Source organism: Patiria miniata, unplaced genomic scaffold, assembly GCF_015706575.1.
Source record: "Patiria miniata isolate m_02_andy unplaced genomic scaffold, ASM1570657v1 HiC_scaffold_2, whole genome shotgun sequence".
In the NCBI taxonomy this organism is placed as follows: domain Eukaryota; kingdom Metazoa; phylum Echinodermata; class Asteroidea; order Valvatida; family Asterinidae; genus Patiria; species Patiria miniata.
This window is the reverse complement of record NW_024037058.1, coordinates 15,782,619-15,808,128: the sequence shown is the minus strand read 5'-3', so window position 1 is coordinate 15,808,128 and position 25,510 is coordinate 15,782,619. Positions and strand designations below refer to the sequence as shown.

Sequence of the window (25,510 nt, the reverse complement as noted above, 5' to 3'; positions counted from 1 at the left end):
TAAATCGCGGACGTCAAGCTCGAATCAACAATTTTCAAAGAATTGTGCAATATTGCACACAACAAATCTCATTATTTCATCAAACTTTATACACAATCTACACGCTCTTGCATATTATAACAATAAGATGTTGTGTGTTGCATTATAGAATTGTACATATTTCCTAGTGCGTAATCGAATTTGTAACGCTAGGAGTAGGTGGATGTTTTGGTTTCAGGTAGCATAGCGTGTCAACAATATATAATGCTTTTCTCGCCAATCGAGCAGTCAAAGAGAAGGGAATCAACGTAATCTGGACGGTGAGTAGTAACTCAATAAATAACCACATCATCCAGGGTAGAAGAATGCCCTTTGTGGGATTGATAGCGTCCTTAGAATAAAGAAACTCTTCCTGTATTTGCCAGAATGATGGAATATTGCCAACAAAGACTCTGGACCAACAGCTGCGTAGGAAAAAATAAAGCTGCACGGTCAATGCCTTTGTTGGTTGTCATCATGTCTGTGACCTTGTGCTTGACGTAGTTACCAAACGGCAATATTATTGCCGTTTAAACATTAACGCCACCGGTGCAATTGTAACGGACAGTCCGATTTTATTTTTTGCAGTATATCGTCAATTATAAACTGCTATACGTGTATTAGGGTGCGCACTCAATGACAGATAATGGGGTATCTTGCTGGGGCGACACTTCAATCACACATCATGTCTTCTTAACCATTAACACGAAGGCGTTGAACGTCTCGGTCTATAATAGTCACTTAATGTGATTTTCAAATCAGGAGCGTGTGTCCTCAGGCAGGACAGTTTACTGTAACGTGCTAGCATAGAGTCACTGTTTACAGCCGTGTGTCGTACATTGCTATATCATTCCAATGTCAAAATCGGGAGAAGTGAAGCTTTGGTTTCTGGTGTTGCCAAAAAATAACATCAACAGTTTCAAAATCCTAAAAGATATGAAACGTGATTATATGTCTCAATTTAAACTACAATATTTACATAAAAATGACAAAAGTGAAAACACTGTTTGAATTATTAGTGGTAGTTGTAATTATGATTTCTTCAGAAAACAAATTTAGTTAGGTTGTTTTTCAGTACACCATTAAGTCTATTTTAAACTCAGCAGGCAGGATTCGTCGTGGAGGGGGTGCTGTTGAAGGAAAGAGAGTGATATTTATAGCGGACCTGTAAAAGCGAACATAAGATGGCTGTAAAAACGCGCCACTGTGTTGCTGTCAGTGTATCACATTTAAGATTTACTGATCTAACCACCTTGCTTGGCTTTGACTTATTAGATAGCTTAGTACATATACAGGAGATAGGTACAAAGTAGTTAGTTTTTAAATATGTGGGAAAAGGTATAGAGTGTAAAGATGCCTGCGTATGTTTAAAAACAACAGCGGCAATATATCGATGCTCGTAATTTAAATTTTGCGAAAAGCGGCACACAGCAGCTGCTTTGGAAGTTTGCCTGAAAGGAATATTTTGGCTTGTTTACCAATTTCTGTCTTGGGAAGCGTAGGGAAATTATCAAAGCTATACGGGAGTTTTATAACCAGCTCGACCAGACACTGGCCTTAGTATTTAACCGTCGAGATTCCTCCCACAGGGCCTTAATTATCACATTTGAAAAATGCATAATTTCCACAACAACACCCAGGAGGCATCTGTGCATTGTGAGAGGCTTGTAAAAAAAACACCACTCATCTTTTTTATTCGGTTTGTAATGCCGTTAAGAGGCTGCTGTGGGGCTCCGCTGGGTCACTGACTTGTTGTCCCAACGACGCACGGTTAATATCCAGGGATTGGAATGGAAAAAAAAAAACCTTGCTGAAAGACTATGCAAATATTCGTTTGTGACTGTCACTCAAAAGCAGTCGGCGGTGCAAAATGTTTTCGTTTATTTGATTTATTCTATTTGTCTCATCATAACACGATGAATTATTCAGTAGAAAACCTTTGTTAAAAGGAGCCCATTTTTAACCTTGTCACGATGTAGCGAGGAAGACCTCGTGTGAATCAATGTTTATTCGTAAAAAAAAAAGTTTAAAATGTCATAAAACGTCAGTGGAGTTATAAAAAGTAACTAGTTGTCATTGAAAGCATTTCCCATTCTTTTTTAGTCTTTCTGTAGTGATATATCTCATATAACGGAGAGCCTATCAATGAGTACATTTTTTGCTTAGATGTATGAATGTATCAGAATTTCTTTTTCTTTACTAGTGATATACTTTTTAAAGTTCTGCAAAAGAGGTTAACACCAACAACCAATCCAATGCGAATGGGCTAATGCCGAATCATTCGGGAAACGAAAAGGGTGAAAATCAATTGAGTTACAAATCCTGAAATCTAACAAAAGATGAATACATTCCGATCAGGTTTTGATGATGATGGCAAATCCAAAGTGTAAGTTGTTCTTGGGAGAAAATTCTAGCCTGTGAGATCCATATGGCATCATGGTCATGTAGAATGTATTACCCATGTTTTAATGAATGGCTACATTGCCGCAACTATGTTCCAAACGGTTGTCGAATTTATGTGTGTCAGAGTTTTTCAAAACCACGGCTTCATCACCGATGGCGGATTTATCTCTGAAAACCCCTATGAAAAGCTCTAAATGATGGCCTCTTGGCATAGGACAGTGATGCTCCTAAGGAAGAATATGGACCAACACTGAGCCGGAATCCACTCAGTCAGGGACGAAACCGAAAATCTCCAAAGTGTCTAAATTAGTCGGGTACTATGATCACAAGACTTACAAGTCCAGGTAGTTTGGGAACCAAAGTAGTAGTTATTACTGTTTGCCGAAAAGACGTGATACCAGTCAGGTCTGATCGTGACAGGATTGTCAAAGGAGATAAGGAGATTTGCCCATACACAAGATATAAAATGGCATCATTATAAACGATTATAACACTGAGTAAGGGAAAGTTTGTTACATAGGCTATGTAACAAAATGTTGCAGCATCTCTACGGTATGCATTGAAACCCTCAGGCCAATAGGTTTCGTTTGTAAGTAAGCCCTACTGATGAAGGTGTTAATATCACTGCAATCGGCATCCCGATTTCACAGTTTGGTATAATCATTGCAATCAAACTGAAGTCCTTCCTTTGCCAGAAATGAACGCCCATAATTGTGACTCCGCACATTTTTGCTTGCAAGTGATGGAAAGATACACCGCTTTCCTCCAGGCCTTCGAGATTTACAGACCGGCCTCGACACCAACTGCCAAAAAGACGCCAACTGTAACCGCTGGCTGGCGATCAAGTCAAGCCTCTTAAGATGTCAGACGAGAATGTATAATACGGTGGCCTTGAGGTGTTTTATGGAAGCGTGCGTGACACACGCACGCAGATGTTGCCTTGTGTACTGCGTATGTGCTATCAGCATCGCATAGATTTCAAAACACCATTGACTTGTGTCGATCATAATGCCCTTTAGAATATCGCTGTGCACAGTTTAATCAATCTCTTTCAATCGAATTCGTCCACTGTGCTCCTTCGTGATGTTATTTCTGCCTCAAGATGTTCCACAGAAGAAGGTTTCACTGTTTCTTATTTGTTCACTGTTTCTTATCTGTTTCTTATTCAGCCTTAATTGCACATTTTTGAAACTGTTAGGCCTACGTCTCATTAAGTGACGTCATGGAATGTACATTTTATAATGCGAGTTTATTTCCAGTTAATTAATCTGTAAAATTTTACACGATTTGGATGATTATAGATGCAATTCTTTTTAACCGATATTCCAAACGGACGGAAGACTCCGACTCGGCCAAGTAAAAAAAAGCAGTTTCTGAGGTGAGAAAAAATTAAATGAGAAGAATGCGGCTTCAAAAAAGGATGCGGGCGGGGACGATCAACTGGGTTTGTTTTTACTTGGCCTTGTTATAGTTCCAACATAAATTTCTTCACAGAAATACGTCTCACGAAATAAAGTAACTAAAAATAATAATTGAACCCACCATTATTTCAGTTGTAGCACACAAAATGGCGCGAATACCCAAGAGCCATAAAACAATAAAACCATCCTACTATTTTGATGAGGGTGTATCAATGGCGTAAATCTAGGGGAAGGGGGATTGGGATAATATCCCCCCAACACACACACACACCCACACCCACACATGTTTGATCAGAGGGATGGGTCATTGGATCATCCTTCCCCGAGACTGTTGTGGTGAGAAACCCAACATAATGCCGAAGTTGAGGTTTTCCTTAAACTTTCCAACAGTCTAAATTTTTGGTGTTAGGGATACAGGGGGACGTAATCATAATTTAATTTCCAAAATTGAAACAATGGAGTCTTGTCTTCAAGACAGATATGTGCTCACATAATGGATCCTAGTATGAGCTTTTTGAAGACCAAGCTAACTGATGCCCCGGAGTTCACTTTCATGCGACTTTCCTAACACCTTGAAGACGTACACAGCCTCACTGTTGTTGAAGGACTGGAAATCGCACTCAGCCCCGTGAAAAACTGAGTGTTTTTGCTTTTGATTGGCAAGCGGAACAATGCACTCTAGCATGCAGTAACGACTTCTAAATGAAAACCTCCGTCACTTTTCAAAAATGAATTGCGAAAAAAGCTGTCATAAAATCGATACCCACCGGAAAGGTGGCTCTTTACTTCGAAAGCCTTTCCTTTCATATCCATCCCTGTGAAATATGTCTTGGGAATCATAATTGATTGTCTTTGAGGGTCCTTCAAAAATGTACGTAATGAAACAACAATTTCAACTGATCTTATTTTGAAGTTGTATCTCACCCTTCCGTAAGATGTGAAACAAAAATCCGAAGGCAAAACCCAATCGACTGTAATACCATGACATGCAAATTCTTCCGCACTCCACTTTGGAAACACTGTAGATGTATTTCAAGTTCGGAAATGCCCTTGACAGCTGTCGTTAAACACTTCGGGCCAACAGAGTGTATTCTCTGAAATACCAGGCGGGACTTTAAACAAACACGAAAAGCAAATTTGATAATGAAGCAGAGAAAAAAAATCGACGGTCATGAATTAACTGCATAGCAAAGGAGTTCGTTTCTAAAACCGCAGCTTCGACTCCATTTGAAACTTCAGGCTCCCCGTTCCTAATTGCCATATTTTAAAGTAGAATCTTTGTTTGTTTGTTGTGTAGATTCCTCAAGTGAGCTATGCCTCGACGAGCCCGGAGCTGAGTGACAAGTCACGCTACGACTATTTCCTGCGTGTCGTTCCCCCGGACACTTACCAGGCACAGGCAATGCTGGATATCGTAACGGCTCTGGGCTGGACGTACGTATCTACGGTGGCCTCTGCTGGCAACTACGGGGAAAATGGTATCAGCACCTTCAGGAATCTGTCTAGATCTACAGGTCGGTGTTTTGATTCATAAAAGGGGGGATTGTTTGTGTAACTTCTCAGAATTAGCACATTACATCACAGTTATTGGCCAAAACATAGCTCTCGGTTGCATGGGCGTCGCCAGGATTTTTTCTAGAGGGGGGCAAAAAAAATGTTGCCAAAAAATGCTTGTATTTCTCAACACATTCTCGATTTATCAGTTTAAGAGGGGGGCAGAAACATTTTGCCCCCCCCAACTCATTAAATTTACACCACTTTGTCTTCGCGCCTCTCTTTTTTTCTTCTTTTTTCTTCTTTTTTTTTTCTTCCTTTTTTTTCCGGGGGGGGGGGCAAGTGCCCCCCTTGCCCTCCCCCCCCCCTCGCGACGCCCATGCTCGGTTGGTGTATTATGGGCCCTATGCACAAGTTGGCCATTTTTGTCGCGTTCCCTGAATGTGTTTTATTATTGAGAACTGTTGAATGGCATGGTGCCGGACTATTTCTTCACTATAGCCTCACTTTCATTTTTTTTTAAATGTGGCTTAAAACATTAGTGTATGTTTAATCCCAAATTTTAAATCATTCTTCAGCAGACTGGTATTAATTTGTAACGTCATTGCTTTCATTTCTTTACACAAGTTCCAAAAATGAAGATTTTACCTCACTCTCAATCCAATATGGCCGACTCGTGAATAAGGCCCATAATGTGTCATAATGCTTCTGTTTTATCCTACGTGGGCTTCAATGTATATCCTATTTTTGATTGATCTCAATATTCACGAAAGTAAACCTGAATGTTCTTCCTTAAAAAAACCCACTTCATATTGAGTTGGAGTCTGCGTCATTTGCCTTAATAATGTCACGTACGCCTAATGGTGTCGAAAAACTCCCCAGTTAGGTTTTTATATTATATTTTGTTTTATAATTTATTGTTCGACAAATTATCACCTAAAGTGAAGCTGCGTGCAGCTACAGCCCCCGTGACGTTAGGCCTCCATGCACTGGCGTGCTTAGGGAGAGCTGTTTGCAACACTTCGGGTGTGAAACACAGTCACTCAGGCCACACTTAAAAATAATACCCGTAATTGCCTCGGTTGACAGGCGACTCATCTCACCAAGTCAAGCGTGGCTCGGTCGCAACAACCATCGTTAATATCCCCTTGTCTTTGTTGTGTTTTTCCTTGAATGTGGAAGCTTAAATAATACAAAATGGTTGACAGTGGTGCGCGTGGCAAACCGTGCGTTAAATTGGAGCTATTTGTGGGAATGTGTGCACTTTTAATACAGAAAGCCAAGCAGTTAACTTTCACACAGATCAGCCTTCGGTGGCGTAAGCACTGTCAAAAATTACGAAATATTGTTGTGAGGACTGATGTTAATGGACATCCTCGCTCGAACTACGGTGCTGGACAAGAAGGAGAAGTTTGAAATGTTGCTGGTGTAGCTTTTGACATGTCAGATCAGCGAAGTATGATGGCATTTACATCGGAAGAAGTCATTGCAGATCAGCAAAGTACAATGGCATTCACTTTGGAAGAAGTCTCCCGACTCGTCATGCGATCGGTTTCTTCCCACATGTGCTTTGGGTGGGCACTTGTACTTACTGGATATGAATTTCTATACCTTGTCTGTCAAGTGAACTGACTATATTATAAACAATTAGTTAATGTCATTTGTTGCTGTTAACTTGTTTTTCTCAGACCCATAGTTTCTTTTTAGACCCGCATTTTTGTCCGCGTCGTTTACGCAAATTGCTGCCAAGATGTCAAGTTAAGATTTTTATGTTTAGTTGTTTGTTTACACATGGGAGAATAATTACTTCTGTCCACGTAAGGTTAACGTTAAGCTTAAAGGGAATATACATCATTTGCTTTTGCTGTAATTTTCAGAAATGGATGGAATTGGGGGTTGGAAATATATAGCAAATATAGTTACACTGATTTTTTTGAGGTTTTGGGTTCGAAAATGCTATAAAAACCAAGAAAAACGATCATTTTCCTGTAGTCTGGTTCCGTGACTCCATATAAGAAGAAACAGAGCAGTTTACATACATTGGGGAATTGTAAGGTAAGGGAACCAGTCTAGCTGGCTCGTACCCGTTCATAGGTTTGTAATCGATTGCAAACAAGTGCGATGGTCAATTGGGGCCAGTATTTAAAAAAAAAAGCCAGTTGTTTCCAACGCTGATCGGCCGATCAGCGTTGGAAATTGATACAAAAATACCACTTTTCTTGAAAATGACAGTATACCAGGTGCCATGATGTTACAGGATGCTTTACACTGTCATTCACTAACAGTCCAGCAAGGTATTTCAAAATGATTTGGTAGTTTTATATTTTGATGTTTGCAAATGTTGTATTTTCCCTTTAAACCCCATTGTATCCTGTTGTCCAACATAAAGGCTGCTGTACATTAGACAGTTAGGGGTTAATCAGAAAGTAGGCATTGCTCAACCCTTCCATACAGAGGTCATGCATTCAGTTTCAAAAACTTGTCTCCGGTTCGGCTTCACCTCCGGCCGCAGAGTAACTAAAGGAGTCTTGCATGCATGCCCGAACCAAATTAACATTCGAAGAAGCTGGAAATGAGGCCGAGGTTTGGAAAATTTCGAAAACTTAGATAGCCATGCATGGAACTCCACGGCAAATTATTTACACGTGACATGTAATAGGGAACCAGAAGTGTAACGCTCCTCATTAAATTCCAATCATGTTTAATATCACAACACGCCAAGCACACGCCTATTCGGCCACAGTCAATACACCCATTAGGAATGCATTAATGGACTGTGCGTTACGGGGAAGATCTTACTTCCAAGTCATTGCTTTCTACTGAGGCATTTCGGCGTAAGCCGGCTTGAAAGTCAGAAGTCATTTCATCTAGCTCTTATAATCATCTTGTCGATTACGATGTTCTCATCTGAGCTAGAGAGAAACAGAAAACAGAATTACGAATTACAAAATGTTCGTCAGCATGTATTTCGTCGTTCTGTTGTTCGTTTTATTGTATTAGACTGACCGGGCACTTATTGGAAATTTACTAAATTAAATTCGGCTCTAGACGCTCTGAAATTACATTATATTGTGTTGAAGATGCTCCTGCCACATGAAGTGACGTCAGCCTTGACGTCAACCGTATGGCTTAACCAAGAATATTTTCTTCGACGATCCCTTGTGCATAGGCTAAGGGTAAACCTCCCCCACTCTTTTTTTTTTATTTTAACGATTGTCTTGGAGATATTTTTGTAACGAATCCATTGAAACGAAGGCACTGTAAAATTAAATTTTCGAAACACCGCTGCCTGAAGCAAATATCTTTACCTTATTTTTTCTCCATTTTTATTTCTAAAAACAATAAAACTCGACTCATATACACATTTTAATGTCCCCAATGTAAACTACATTGTAAAGTAAACAGTGGAGGGTTTTCGCATCAGGAGACATTTAAAGTGGAAATTTGTTCCACAAGTTCGTGTCAGTTTGAAATGTCGCTGTTCAAACTCTGCTGCAAAATTAGCTGTGCAACCGCCGTATCTATATGTTGGAAACGAATATATAAGCCCAACAATACCTAATAATAGGTTGGATCCATATCGCTATTTTCAGCGTCTTTAAGGCCTTTCGGCAATTGTACGTTTACGTTTAAAGGGTCAATGCAATGAATATTTCTTAGTAACACATTTTGTGCGACTTTCTACTCCTCTTATATGTTTGAAACCTATTTGAAATCCCTTTTTGGTTATTTTTTTTAAAAGTGCATTTCTTAAAACGTTCAAAATTGTCTGTGCTTTCCCGGACAACTGAGGGCGCTGTTGCTGTGATGTCATTTCAGGAAGATACTGTTCAGTGTTATTGTGAGCCCAAAATGTGCTCATTGAAAACATTTGCGAGAAAGGTTGGCTCATTGGCTTACTGTCAAGTACTGACACAACAATGAATCACCAAAGAAAAGAAAGTTTACGACCGCAAAATATCCAAAATTCTATAGCAACTTTTTGTGCACTAAGGTTTCTGCCAAGAATGACATGTACAAAAAAAATGCCCTTGAAAATAGCAAAACGAAAAATGAAAATCAGGTTAAATGGGGGACAAAGGTGCATTTTCATGGATTGCATAAAAACTTACATTGGATGGGCCTTTAAGTCTGATCCATTTTCTACGAATCTGAAAGCAGCCATGGCGGTAGATATACACGGCAGTCCCCCGCCGGAATGGCAATTGGGCGGCTGCATAAATGGCGGGATCACTTTGGGCTAATGACGGCTATCGCGTCCGCGATTCCAGCTAGGCAGGATTAAACCACTGCCCTTCCCCACGGCCGGCAGATGATGAAAATCGCCAATTAATGATACCAACGTCTACCCCCATTACTCTGTAACAGTTTGCTTGTCATTTTGTTTCTCCTACGGATGGAATTCCTGGGCTGATTTCGGATAACACTTTAAGCTATAGAGTGTCCGGTAGTGATATTGATATCTGAAGGTGCGGGGTTTTTTTTCGGCTGGTGTCTCAGAGAATTTAGGCGGCGAGGAAATGATTCGGGGATGGGTAATCTGGGTTATCTGTTTTGGAGGCCGTCAAAGACATTTTCCATGTGTTTTATCGTGGAGTTGACTGCCGAAAATGATAAATACGGTAAAGGCATCTTTAGCTGACAATACTCAATGTGCCTGTGTGTTGTGAAAAAATCTCTACATCACCTATTTTCGTTCTTAATGTTGTAACTTGAACACTTGAATACCAAAGTGCCATAGGTTTTTGTGCTTTGCTCTTCATCAGTGTCCACCCACAGTACAGGGTGAGTCAAAAACAAGCGGAACCCAACAAAGAAAATAACACAGAATACTTGTTTCAACAACTGTCAACAACTGTAGTACACAATATCTTAATTAACAACCCTGTTAAGGCAAACAATATGATTTATAAAATTCTATTTTTTTTTTTTAAAGATGGGCTTTCAAAAGGACTTTGTTGAATATTGTTCACGTTTAAACTGACATTTTGTCGCTGGTGATGTTTGAAGACAGCTGTGACGACGATTCTTGAAATCGCATTTTTTTACGAGTCAGGTTTTAGGGTCATTGTGTTGAAATGGCGATATTCTTTGAACGGATTGAGCAATTTCAGTATTTTTCTTTTCATCTAAGAGGACCTTATGAAATTGGCTTTCCAGTCATTTGGTGCTACATATTTTGTTATATATGAAATATATTTTGGGGGGGTTTGGGCTCCGCCTTTTTGAACTCACCCTGTAGTTTTGGGAGTAGATTAAGGACAGTGCTGTGGTCAAGTCCATCACAAGTTCAATCACAAGTAAATCACAAGTACTTGGACGAGTCGAGTCAAAAGTATCAGGTGATGAACAATAACATAGGAGTGCTTTCGTCAAACAAAGTCCATTGGAATAGCTTGCGACTTTGAATTGAGACTGAATAACTTGTGGCGGACTTGTGATAACTTGTGATGGACTGGGCTCATGAAGGTGACAATCAGCAAGACTAGCACTCAAACATTATCTGATAATATCTGGCTATAACCGATGATAGCTGATCATATCTGATTTTATCTGACCATATCTGATCAAATCTTATCATATCTGATCATCCACAACCAAGATATCTGCTTGACTGTGATGGAAGTAATACCCCGCGACGCCACGGATGGTACCTTCGACAAGCTGGTCAAGTACCTGTCCACGATAGAGCACGCCCGGGGAGTAGTAACCTTCGCCTCGGAGACGGACATCCGTCGGCTGCTGGCGGCCGTGGCCCGGGCCAATATGACCGGTCATTTCATCTGGATCGGCAGCGATGATTGGGGGACTAAACCCAACCCTGTGGAGGGCCAAGAGGCGGTGGCTGAAGGCTCCATCACACTGCTACCCGCAAGAATTCCCGATAAAGGTAAATGAACTCAAGTCAAGGTTGGTTTATTTTCACTGAGTCGACACAATCAGTCTGTGATGATGATTTAGGTATAACATTCATGTGAGCGAGGCTCATTCAGAAACCAATGGGCTTCTTAAGGGTGAACCTAGGTAAAGGTGCAAATATGGACCAAGCCTATACTTATTCCCATTCATAAATACCTTTTCGGTAAAAAAAAAAAAACCCAATCTTTTCGGTCCAAAAATCAAAACAAGTCAAGAACTAGACTAGACGTTGCCAACCATTTTTTTCAACAATTTTACTTTATGTCTTATGAAACACCCCTCTGACTATAATATGGAATGTCCCTCTACAACTCCTTACCTTATAAGGAGATTGGCGTGCGCGTCGCACGTGTAGCGCAATGTCGCGCAAAATGCAGCTTAGCTGGTGTATGTAGTGTGAATTTCGGACTATGAAATACTGAATCACTGGTAGTATTGCGCATGCCTACGTGAGGAATGTCAACGTTCAACCAATGACACGTAAAGGCACCGGATTTCATGGGAGTCCAAATTTCATGTGACACTGGAAAAGTGTTTAAGACCAGTCAGCCATGTCTTTATCATCCGTTTAAAACCGGCCACGTGACGGGCTCTCGACCAATAGGAATGGGTAAACTGTATTAATTATTTATGAATAATTGTTTAAAGTCCGTGCATTGATGTATGCCTTCTCCAGAAAATGAGCCCACCACACACCCAAGTGCCCCCAACTACAAATTGGACATTAGAAATGTCACTGAATGAGGGACACAAGTTACTTCAAACACGGTTTTAGATTCCTTGAGCCAAGCTAACTTTCCGCCCAATTTCCAACAGTAAATCTACTCACGAGATGTACTGGCGAAATTCAAACAAGCATTACAGACAGTGCAAACAGCAAACGCAGGAGAAACGCGGTACAGAACTATTTGAATGTACGGTCTTCACAGATCAGATTATGCTACGCGCTGAAGGCTATGGTACTGGATAACTAGGTCGATCATGCGATATTTTCAAGCGTCATCTACATTACTTAAAGGTGGACACTCCAGTCTGACTATATTACAAGCCTTGAACTTCCAGAGGGACCTAATGGAATCAGCAAAATAATGCAGATACATTGAGAGATGCAATATACTTGAACCGAGGGGTATCTTTTAAGCTCTTACCAACAAATAAAGGAAGTAAATTTGATAAGGTTGAAACAAGACAACTGGAGTTAAACTTTACAGGCTGGAGAACAGTTTCGCGACCTATCTGGGTCGCTTCCTCAGCTCCAAATGAGCAAGTATTATATCTTAAAACGTGCACAGTTCGAGTTTTTCTGGCAATACCAATATCTTTTACTAGACTTTGAAATGTCTGTGAGGTTCTCAGAAGCAGGGAAAAACTCAAAGTTTCGGACGGCATGCTCTGCACGCCCGTCGTCTGCCTCGGCGGGCAGAGCATTCCGTCCGGCCCGAAACGCTGAGTTCCCCAGTTCTTTTCCGATTCTTACAAGCTTATAAGAGAGATGTGTCACAGGCTGCAACCGCATACTTATTGTTATTGTTCAAACTTATCATTGTTCAAACTTATATCATTCAAATGTCGAGCATGAAGCTGAAAAGTATAGCCTCTTCGTTTAGGCAAACGCTTGGCGCACCAGAGGCCTATTGTCAATCGTTCCTGTTTTATGTTCATGCACGACAGGTTTTGACGAATACTTCACTTCGCTGACACCAACGAACGGCTCGAGCCGCGTCTGGTTCCAAGAGTACTGGGAGAGGACATTCCATTGCACTTTTGATGTGTTCGAAACTGAGAAGCTGGACAACCCGAAACTGTGCACAGGTAAGGTATGCAATCAGCAGAGATAATCATTCTATACAGGATTCAGACTCGTGGGGCAGCAAACAAAAGCCTACTAGGTTTGTAATAACAAACACTAAACGTGTTTAGCAGTAGAAACAGATATATTGGCCGTAGCAGTCGCTTCGTAGGAATGTTTAAAAATCCTATGGTTGGGGCAACACTTCAGAATCAGTAACAATGGAGCAATATTAGTTTGCCCTCCTGCCAAAACAGCCACAAAATTGGATAAAAAACAAATTTCCCATTTTTTCCCTCCGTAATTAGTCGCAACTTCGACACGCAAATCTATATACATTTTTCCAGTTTGAAGGGGTCTTAAAATGGAAGCATTTCACAAGTGGGTATGAACAGGTTAGTTAACAGAATGAAAGTGCAAAAATAAAATAAAGTTATGTGCGAAAGATATAAAGACAACGACCTTTCTTCTTTCGACATATTTTGATGTTAAAGATTTACAGGCTGCTGCAGGTGCGTGAAAGTTGATACTAGTTGATATTTAACATTTAAAATGTCGTCTGGATTAAAAAGTATGCCCGTCCGTTAACAATCTGTCTTTTTTGGTACTTCCAGGGGAAGAGACATTTTCTGACGAAACCTACGAGCAGGAAGGCAAAATTTCCTTCGTAGTGGACGCTGTTTACGCCTTCGCCCACGCCTTGAACAGGATACAAGGCGAGCTGTGTAACGGCTCGGCCGGCTTGTGCCCTGAGTTCATGAATGTTGATGGTCACTCGCTTCTGGATATCTTGAAGAATATTTCCTTTGGAGGTAAAAAAACTAGAACAAAAAAACCCGAGTTCTACATCAGTGTAATTAATTAAAGATGAACACGGGCGAATTAGTTAAGGTTTTTGTCACTTCTACGTGTATATGTGGGTCTGGACTTAAGTTAAGACATAATGACGTCACGCTTTGCTTACATGTGCGCTTTCCTATGGGAGCCAGTTTGGGGCGAGATCCACCGAGCTCCCATAGAAAAGCGCAAATGTAAACAAAGCGTGACGTCATTATTCCTTAGGTCTATTTGATAAAAACTGCCGAATCTTCAGAAACTACGTATATGGTGTACACAAGGAGCCACTTTTAACACAGGTAGTGTTGAAAAAGGTGTCAATTACCTTTCTCTTTTAACCTTTTATACCTACACCTTTAGATGAAGATGCGCCAATTGTTTTCAAATGCGCAGGTTTTGAACCTGTTTGGTTATTTTTAACAATTTAGACGGAGTGGATCTTTTTTTCTCTTTCGTTTTCTTAACACTAGGGAGCACTGGCACCGTTCGATTCAACAGAGATGGCGACAGACCGGGTAGCTATCAGCTCTACCAGTTCCAAAAGACAGAGTCGGATGATTATCGATATGTGCCAATAGGGACATGGGTGGATAAACTCTCCCTCAATTGGACCCATGTCAGCTGGGGTGGTAGCGACCCAGACCGCATCCCGGAATCAGTCTGCTCCTTACCCTGCGACATCAATAAAGGGGAAAAACGCAAGAAACGACCCGGAGACGAATGCTGCTGGCTATGCGTCAACTGTGAATCTTACCAGTATCTGGTGGACGAGTGGCACTGCAGGAATTGCACCCTGGGTTATCAGCCCAGACGGGATAGGCGAGGATGCATCGAGATCCCCGCGGAGTACTTGACATGGGACTCGCCCTGGGCCATCCCGCCCACTCTGCTAGCTATCATAGGGATAGCATGTACGATGTTCATTATCGTTATCTTCGTGCGATTCAACAACACTCCCATCATCCGTGCGTCTGGGCGGGAGTTGTGTTACGTCCTGCTCTTTGGTATCTTGGCCACGTACATGGCCGTGTTTACACTCATCGCTAGACCCAGCACCTTAACCTGCTGTCTGCGCAGGATGATGCTGGGTCTTTCCGTAGTCATCTCCTTCTCCGCGCTTTATACCAAGACTAACCGCGTCTACCGGATCTTTAACAGCGGCAAGCGGTCGGTGAGAAGACCTAAATACACCAGTCCCAGATCACAAATGGTGATTTGCTTCGGTCTGGTGTCTGTACAGCTGGTAGGTGCCACCTTGTGGTTGGCAATAGACCCTCCTCAAGCTATCAAGACCTTCCCTTCCTGGCACCAGGCTATTCTAGAATGTGCAGTCACAGACCTGTCACTGGTGCTGTCCTTGTCTTACGCCATGGTTCTTATTGTCATGTGCACTGTATACGCCTTTAAAACTCGCAAAATGCCGGAGAACTTTAACGAGGCCAAGTTTATCGCCTTTGCTATGTACACCACCTGCGTTGTGTGGGTTGCCTTCATACCAATATACATCGGCACTTCCTCAACAGATTATAAAGTAAGTATGGGTTCATCAGCTTTTGCGCTTTGTGACACTGACTTCTTCACTTGAGATGATCATATTACTGTATAACTTTGTAGATTTTGTCACCAAATGTTTCTGTAGTCGTCACGTGGAGGAAAACATTTCCATAACTTTGTAGATTTTGTCACCAAATGTTTCTGTAGTCGTCACGTGCAGGGAAACATTTCCATAAAAGAGAAATATTTTGTTTTCTTAAAACAACGGTATCTCAACTCTGTAAAAGCTAACCACCCATGCAGCTGATCAAAGATAAGTGTTGTCAAAGCGTGTTTTTTTTTAGTAGTCATTGAGGGTAAAATACAGTATTTCCCCCAAAAAAATCCGTCTAAATATTTTTGAAAGAACAACAAAACCACGAGGTCAATTGTGAAACTTTTTTAATTGTGCAGATACTCCTAATCCTTTGCCTAAACCATAGAGCAAGGAATGCCTCGACCCATACGAGTTGTATTTAATTTCCCTCACGCCTCACCACACAATGGTCAATGGAACACAACAACATATTTGGACACTGTGATCAACTTTCTTGCCTGCATCAATTTCAGTGCTTTGGTATGAAAGATGTGTAAAACCTTTCATGCTGTGAACAAGGGCTGCGATTAGGGATTGGAATAAATTTTTCCTTGGTATATACAGGGCGTCCTGAAAAAAAATGGTGCATGTAAAACCCTCCATTTTTGCTAATTTACAACCAAAATTTTGGGCGGATGACACCATCTTCAAGGTAGTAGATGTAGCTTGAGAATACGGTTTGTTTCATTGAGATTGCTTTTGTAAATCCAAAGATATGTTTGAGCCAAAAAATCAATGTTCTGCCATTTTCTGTGAAGCAGTTAAAATCAGTATAGTCCTAGTCTAAAACCAAATCACTTTACTGTTAGTGATTTTAACATTTTTAAGCCGACTGCAATATTTAGGAGTATCTGCACAATTGAAAATGTTCAAAAACAATTGTGTGGTTTTGTTGGGTTTTGAAAAATATTTAGACGGACACTTTTTGGGGGCCATACTTTTTTTTGTAGTCCAATTTCGTAACCGCTTCGTGACTTATTGCGGATACTGTGTTGAAAATGTGTCGGGAAAAGTCTGGCGATGCTATATTTCCATGAAAGAAGGTATGGAATAACCCAGAGGGGAAGTTAATTCGAGTAAAATCAACAGCTCAAGCCCCTGTCACACTTTCGCGTATCCTAATTCCTTATGAGTTCCTTATCAAAATTTTTCAATACGCAACCGTACGCTCAAAACGTCGAATTTTTTTGAATACTTTGACTTATGTGCGACGCACATCTAGCGTATAAGTAACGAATTCAGCGCATCCATTGTGTATGAGATGCGTATGAGTTGGGTAATGCAGTGCACAACATTATTTTTCGGGCTGTAAATAGGTCAGTATGCAGTGCGCATGCTGAGCGTATTCCGGACGCACCCGACTTATGCCGACCGCATGCCTGACGCAATACGTCGGCATTCGCTATGAGTTTGTTCAGCGTGCGTTGTATCTGCGCTGCAAGTACGCTATGTATACGTTCAATACGGGCGGCTCATATGCTGACGGGGTGCGTGCCGGGAGGTCAGCGTATTACTGCGTATGAACCGCTTATCCCCCACGAACACATAGCGTACTCGTACCGTGCTCGACCGATGCGGGACCGATGCGCTGCGTATTTATAACGTATGACCTGCGTAACAGCGTTCGCAGCGTAGTTTTGTGCATGCCGCCCAAAACTATCCGGCGTACTGGGCCGTACCATGCGTATGCCTGCGTACATAAAACTTACACAAAACGATAGAGATACATATGAGGTGCGTATTGTGCGTACGACTGCGTATGAAAAAAATGTCAATGCGCAACTCATAAGAATAAGGATACGCAGAAGTGTGACAGGGCCCTCAGGCCATGGTATATTTTTTTTTTACCAACGTCGACAATTGTTTTGAAGGGATCATGTTAAATCGACCAGGAACCAATTTGCCACGATTGTTTTTAAAACAAAACCCATAATGTCGCGCCTCGTTTCCTCCTTTCTCCTTCGCCCAACACATCCTAGATCCAGCAGACTTTACTGTGTCTGTGTTTCATTGTAAGTGCTACCGTCACACTGGGCTGCATTTTCGTGCCCAAGATCTACATCGTCATGTTTGCCCCGCAGAAGAACAAGAAGCCGTCTGGTACCATGATGCTCAACAGCCGCATGCGGTCCACCTGCGGGTCCATTGAGGGTAAACCCAACGGAGAGATGAAGGCACAGACGTTAAGCACCAGTGCGGCACCAGTCTCCAATACAACCTCCTCTGGTAGGTGAGCAATTACGTGTTTTCTAAGCCACGCCATCTTCTCCGGTTCAGGATATTTGGCGGAAATAATGGAAGAGTTTATGTCCAAGACGCGACATATCCATTTGAGAAAAGCGAAAAAATATCATGGTTATGAAACTTTAAAGAATAAAAACAGTAAAGCAGCTGCTTCCAAACTTCATTTTCGCCTTCTTGTATTCTAAAGTTGTGTTTAAGTATATAAATCCCGGTTCATACTGCATGCGAATGCGAAGCGAATTTGACGTCATGAAGCATTCGCTGCGAAATTCGCCCGAGTTGAAATATGTTCAACTTTTACGAATTTTACACAGCCGTCAAAATTGCTTTTGGGCAGCAAGGAGAGATCAGGATTCAAAATGACGAATATCACGTTTTGGAAATAAACTCTTCATTTTTCGCGCTAGTAAAAACATCTAAGGTCTTGGAAACAATGTTAGTTTTGGTCAGGGAATTCTTTCTCTCCAGCACAACATAGTTCTGAGTAAGAACACTATATTAAGCAGAAGTAAATGGGAGGTTCTTATAGCACACAGTGTACACCTATCTTCATATACATTGCAAAATACACTGGATTCGTACGGAACCACAGCTTTGTGAACGAAGTAATTCCCTGGATGAGGGGAAATGTCAGTTCGTCGTACTTTTCTCGGACTGGCTTTAAATGTGCCAGTATTTTCTCCTAAACACCCATGTAACGTGTAGTTACGAAAAACCAGTGAAAAAAAATCCTTTTTCTCAAAATGTGAAAACTCTTTCAACCTAAAGTTGTTTATATGATTCCCTTCAGTCTTTTTTTTCATTTTGCCACGGATAAACCTAACCCAAAAATGTATCTTAACCTGTTTTCCAGAGAGGGGAAAACATTGTGTGGACGTGGGCAAGTCCACACAACGTCGCTACTACCTTATTTAGGTGGACATCTTTTGTTCGTTAGTCCACACAGTGAGTGTAATGCTTGTCCACTTGTGTAGTTCTGAAAATCAAGCCTTAATGCGACATTTCACTTTACATTTCACAGACTTCGAGTCCAGAACACCAGAGGAAGAAGCTACAAGGTTTTAGACATTGCATCACCTACAAACGAGACGTAGGAGAGGCTTTGTAATCATCAATCTTTGGTATTTGTAAGGTTGGGAAAGATGATACTCGTCAAAAGCTTTCTTTGTAATTACTTTACAATTTATTAGACAAGATTTTGTCAACGTCAGCAATTGCAAAAATATAAATTAAAATGCATGGTGTCTGATAATGACTATTTGTAATTTGGTAAATTTATAATCTACATGCATAACCAAGAGTGTTATTTTGAGTGTTCAAAAGGCAATGTAAAGATTGGAGGAATGTATTATTGTTGCTTGCAAGCAATATAAATAGCCAGTGTGCAATCAAGGAGATAAACTCAACATTGACTTCCCGATATTGTGGTGTTTGAGGCATAGACCATTATCATGTTGCAGCCATTTGATTTTTTTCCCCATTCAAATCAATGTAACCAAAGCGAGGCTGGAAGGAAGAGTCTGGTTTTTACACACACAAAAGTGTCACTCAGTGCTGTTATTGGATACAGGGAACATGACTGAAATGGTGGCAGCATAATAAAGGACTATTACAAACTAGAGTGGTTTAACCTCGTGTTTCTGTCAGCCTCGGATTTTAAATTCGCGCCAACTTTATAATGTTCCTTCAGGCCCGCCATATAGAATCAGTTTTTGTTTTGTAAATACAAAGAAAAGAATATTCCCGTCAAGTGCAATTATTAAAGTTAAAAAAATCGGAAGAAAAAAAGAAGCGTGTTGCACAATTAATATATTACAATAGCATTGTCGATATTTTTCTTCAAAGAAAATATGTTGAGGTTTTATTGCAACGAAAATTTGCAGATTATACTTAAAGTGATTTACTGGACAAAACATATATCATGACGTTATGAGGCTGTCATTGTGCAAATGTAAGTCAAATTTTAGGCAAAAGCTCTTCAGTTAACTCTTTTCAAACCTTGTTCTCCATAACGTGTTTGATCATGTAGAGCATATATACCATAATTTGAATACAAAACAATACATTATTAATAACTTTATTTACTCGAGGACTAAGTATCATCTTTGAATGGCACGACTTTGTTGTTTGGTTGCACGGTTACTAACCCTTGAATGTCAACTCACATTCACCGTAGTTTTACTGTGCACTAACTAAATAAAAAAAAATACAAGAAACTAATTCTTATTATTTTTAATTTGACTCTGGGGGAAGAAAATGAACAAATTGAGAAAAGATATGACAATCAAGCCCAAATTTCAGTGATAATTATTTGGCAGTGCAGTGAACTAGATTATCATTCCTTGTTGAAAATATGTCTGCTGTGCAATTACTATTGATATCTCTGTGCATATCCAGATGGCTTTGAAGTCCCACTGAGATGGTTGCTTAAGAAGTAACTGTTAAATGATACTTGTTTCTGGAGTCATTAGCTTCAATTCAAATGATATTAACCTTTGTTTTGCAATTTGTGGCCTAAACTTATCTTAAAGACTGGTATTCGATTGACTAGGTTGTATTATATTCTAGAGATGGCGCTTTTTCAAGGCGAATCCACGGGCAAATCAAATTAAGATATGTCCCTGTTTATATTTGCCACAGTTCAAAGTTTTCATGTTGAGCTGCCGGCTCATGGTACATGTAACTGCATAGCCTCGGCAAAAGTCTGCAAAAGATGCACATTCATGTATGTTTGTGGTGCAGAGTAAATCACCTTGGTACATTGTAACTGAAAAGACCTGTCGCCACTTTTACGATTGTTCACGTTATAACCATGGTGTAAACGTTACCCGGTTATGATTCTCTTGGAATTTCAACTGGGAAGACGAAAAATACGATCTATAAAAGACACAAATTCTGATAACGAGAAAACCGGAATAGGTTCGGACATGACGATCGAAAGAAATGACAAACAGACGGACGGACGACTAGACGAATAAGTAACCAACCGACCGACAAATAACCAAGAGACTGACGGATTGACAGACCATCTGACGAACTGAAGGTCGACACGACCAGACAGCTGACAAATTAACACGGAGTACGAGGCAGAAATTTTTCATATGAGCTTGACAGCCCTGGGCAAACGGATCGTAGACAGATTTGTTTAAACCAATCATAGAGCAGTGTTTAATTCGATTAGCTCTATGAGACAAACCAACAGACATTGACGGACGGACGACTCATGAGTAAACACATACATTATTGACGGACAGACAGACGAAAACAATCAGACGGTACAGAACGCAATGATCTTGGAGACGAACGAACAGACTGTGGATTAACTTGACCTTTTATCAGCTGTGAGACAATCCAACGAAAAAAAACAGAAGGGATACTCAGACATTTTTGTACAAGTTGAACAGACAATGTTGACCGCACAGACAGGTATCCGAAATAAACTGAAGGTATGATGGACGGACAGATAACAGCCAAACATACTGTAAGACCAATTGAAAGACAGCAGGCATGTGGAGGGACTAACGAACGAACGGATTATCAATCTTAATACCCTAACGATGATGTAGTGATCCAACTGGAATTCTAAATTGTTTTATTGTGTTTGTTTTCCCTTTTAAAATAATTCCTATGCAAACATGTTCTTGCTTATAGTTATAAACAAAAAAGCTGTCTCGCTGATTCTCTGACTGTGTGAATTTCGTATTTTAAAGGCAATCATCAAACAGATATGTACTAAATGCAGTAACAGCTGTATGTCCTTAAACTGAGGTGACAAAATATTCAGCAACAATATCAGGCCACAAGTAACTTATGTCCGTACAATCGTAATGCCTGTAGGCTATTTTGAGGCTTCAAAGTCAAGCTCCCATCTGTCTTTATATTTTTTTAACATTGCAAAACTCTGGTTTAAGATTAACGACCTAGTTTTTCGTACCTTTATTGCACAAAGGGCCCCATGTAGATTCAAAACAAGGTTAATTCAACACCATAGTTTTTGCAGTATTGAAGTCTATGAATGCACAACAATAACAGACTCCGTTAAGTTCCACTCTAGGATATGGGTGCCAATCCAAATAGCACCGTTTCCTCAAATTTATTTTGTGTATAGTCATGATGTATCTAATGTCTTAACAATTCCTTATGTTAATATAATATATCATTTTTTAAAAATGGTGAATTTCGTTTCTATTAATAGTTTGATTTTGTGTTCACATTGTCATTTGATAAAGTTTTAGATTAAACACGGATAATGTATGTAAAAAAAGGCAAATTTTCTTTCGTTTTTGAAAATGTATACACGGATTTTTTATTTGTAAATGTTAAGAAAAAAATACATGCAATGTAGATATATTTTAGTCAATGGATTGCATTAATAAAAACATTGTACTTACAAATTAAATCCTGTTTCTTCAAGTGTGTCTACTGTCGGCCTTCGTTATTGGTTTCAGATCAAAACTGACCCTGAAGCAAATGATTTGATACCAGCGGTGGGACTCTAAAACATGAAAACTTAAACATTAAACCATTCGTTTCTAAATAAAAATAACAACATTTGCAAAAAAATGTGTATTTTCTGTCGATTTACGGAACAACAACACAATACATTTGAAGCAAATTATTAAAACAAACTTACCTGTGAAATTGCAGCTCATTATAGGATATACTTTTCGAAAAAAAACTGTGGAAATGCATCTTCATTTTCTCGATGCAAAAAGCAAGGTTTCCGTTAAAAACCCTGATTTCCAAAATGTTTATTAAATAAGTTTTGACTTGCACCCTCTTGTGGTATGATCCCAGTATGTCAATCGGGAAAATAATTCTCATTCACTGATATATGTAACTAAATGCAAACTAATGTTAATGAGGTTAATTTGGAGAGTGCTTAAGGGAAAAGCAGTCTTTTTTCGCGATGGTTAGGTCCTAACCATCGTACTTTCCCTTATCTTGGACATTACAGCCGAGGCCCAAAGATTTCACAGGGTGCTTGATCCTATTATTTATCTACAATCAAGAAGGATTTTTCATTATATTTTGGCAGTTTCATTTTTTGATGCTGACAGAGCCATTACCTATAACCAGTAACGCATTAGAACTTAGTACATTTTCCAATGGCTACAGCCTTGGCTGTTTACAATGAGTACATTCCACTTACTACTGAATTTCACCGGAACATGTTTTTTTTTTTTTAAATTATAAACAGAATATTGTCCTTTCTATGTGCAATCTCAAATGCAAACAAATAGAGCCTGAAAGTTGACTACTGATGGCGCACTTCCAGACCCCTCCACTAATAGGAAAATTAGCATGTAAAAGTCGGAAAAAAATTTGGTACATTGATTTCTTGAGAAAATCACCCTCGGGAAAAGTCCTTTGTAAAATTGTTACTGAAACTGAAAAATCGCATGACGTGCAAGAGAAATATCGTGCCAAAAATTGACCTTTCACTTCAGAAAATCTAAAATACACGTGGACTAGTGGAACTCAGAGCACTCGTACGAAGATAAAAATTTATGAAATAAATATGTGGCGGTCATTTGATAAAAGTTTTCACTTTAGACTAAATTTCAAGGTCCTTTGACCAACAACAGAGCATGCAGTTAAACCAATATTGACCCAATTGGCACGAAAAAGCCGGTTTTAATTTTTACCTTTTCTGCACCGACACTTTTCTTTGTTTTTGAGTATTCGTTTGACAGTTCTTAGATATTAAATGCAATGTATTTACAATATTATCATAAGACCTTCAGTTGTTGCGGTTGAACAAAATTTATTCTTTGGCACAAAATCACGAACAATGACAAATCCCCCCCCCCCTCCCAGTGGGTGGGCGCCCTCTAGCGATGACATTCAATGCCAAAGGTTGTTAGGTTGGATGAATATTGACCACAAAATTGTATGTGCCAAATCTGAAAGCATTTGAAAGATCGGCCGACGAATAGGGAGGGCACAATGTGCCCCCGCCCCTCCAGTTTTGGAAAGACCCAAAATACCAGGGTCCTGATACGGTTAAATTTTCTTCCTAAGAAGTCGTCTTACTGTGAAAAACGTTAGCAGCTTTCCGCTTTTGAACGATCCAATCATTTTTCACAAAGAAAAAAAGCCTCGTGAAAGATCCTTTCGGTAGAATTGCTTTTGGAGAAAATAGTTGGTACCAAACGCCCTTAACGTATTGACTCAGGCAGTGCACTCAAAGATCTCTTCTTTATCACGTGGTTGCGATTCCCTCGATGTTTGAACGATTACATCTTGTGTTTCTCCCTTCAGAGGCTGGTGAGAAGCAATTATTGGGTTGTGTGCAGCGGCTTGGGACGCCCGGAATATCCGCTTTGGCACTGAAATAACATTCTGGAGACAATGTATAGATATGTTTGGGGCAACTTGAAGCTACATTGCTTATTGTAGCGCTATATAGCGAGCTCCAACTGCAAGCCTTATAAAAAGGGTAGAAGCTACTCACAATGAGTGGAAAGGTGCCATTGGGACACACAGCAGTGTTACTGACAGCAGGCGAAATGTACTTCGATTGGTTCTTATACGGCAGGTGTTCTCTAGTAATTTTGTTTCTTTAACACTAACTGGTTTCTTAAAGTGCCATCCGCATGGATTTTTTCCAGCTCTCCTAAATAACACTGTTTAGGAAATCGCGGTCTTCCCTAATTTTTTTTCTGCAGGTTGCTGGCCAGAGTTTATAACCTGTGTTTTTGTTTATAGGACTTTCCCTACTGATGGGTTCTTCAACCAGCCACTCCTATTAAAAACAAGAATCTGAATATTATATAAACAATGGACGGATTTGTGTGACGTTGCATATTTACTGTTATTAATCGCTCGACTTATTGATCTTTTCTACACAATGTATACCTGAGTATGTGTTCTTCTATCTAGTTCTAAAGTAAAAAGGTAAATAATCTAAGACAAAGTAATGAAGGTTATTTCTAATAAAATGATAAAAGTGGATTTACACTGTCTAGAAAACATCGATTACAAAGTAAAGGGTATTTATAAAATGAGTATAAAAATTACTTCTTTTTAACAATCATGAGGGACTTTGTTCAAACACAGACTGAACTAAAATTAGTTAAAAAAAAAAGAAAACGATAGTTAATATAGAGTCGTCTATTTTAATCAAGTTTTAAGTAGAAATTCCACGCGGAGGAGCTGCAGGAAAATTATCGAATCACCGTTTTGACTTCCTTAAAGTAAAATTGTTCGTGCACTAGAGGGCGCTACTGCTTCAAATCAGTTTAGGAATGGTTGTTAGGCAGCGGCCGAATCTCTTGTCTGTAGTTATTGTCTATCAGTGGCGTAAATCTGTGTGGGTGGGGGGAATGGGGATGACCAAAAATTCGAAAGGGGGGGGGGGGCTGGACACCACATTACACTAGGTGGCGCTCTTCAGGATATAGATGTATATCAGTATGTATACTCGCGCTAACATCAAAACAGCGCATTTTAAAAACTGTTGTACTTTGTTTCTCCACTTTGCAGTGCTATGAAATACATTTTGGTTGTTGAATGGTCGAAAAATACCTCAAAATCCGCATTTTTTTCTCATCACGAAATAGTGGGGGTGGGGGATGATTCAATTGCACACCCCCCCCCCCGGATTTACGCCCCTGTTGTCTACGTCTAGGACTATTACAGCTACAAATGTACGTTGAAACATGCTGACAATTATACGTATAGCGGTAGCCTTGGATGCCTTTTTTGGACTTGGCCATAATTAGCATTTCGGGTGACCCAATAGAGAGACAT

At 40.0% G+C, this 25,510-nt stretch overlaps 1 protein-coding gene across 2 annotated transcripts in view; it reads left to right on the top strand.

The window, feature by feature from the left end:
* The window catches only part of LOC119726670 (metabotropic glutamate receptor 4-like), a 39,279-nt gene extending 19,317 nt beyond the window's left edge, over positions 1–19,962 (top strand). The window contains exons 2-8 of one of the 2 annotated variants that reach the window (XM_038198447.1): positions 5,140–5,356; positions 10,939–11,226; positions 12,927–13,067; positions 13,659–13,856; positions 14,352–15,412; positions 17,491–17,737; positions 18,777–19,962. In XM_038198447.1, the coding sequence (XP_038054375.1) occupies positions 5,140–5,356; positions 10,939–11,226; positions 12,927–13,067; positions 13,659–13,856; positions 14,352–15,412; positions 17,491–17,737; positions 18,777–18,820 (2,196 nt within the window). In that variant the 3' untranslated portion in view covers positions 18,821–19,962. Of the gene's footprint in view, positions 1–5,139; positions 5,357–10,938; positions 11,227–12,926; positions 13,068–13,658; positions 13,857–14,351; positions 15,413–17,490; positions 17,742–18,776 lie in introns of both variants that reach the window. The other variant, XM_038198445.1, reaches the window with a different exon arrangement.
* The last annotated feature ends 5,548 nt before the right edge of the window (positions 19,963–25,510 follow it).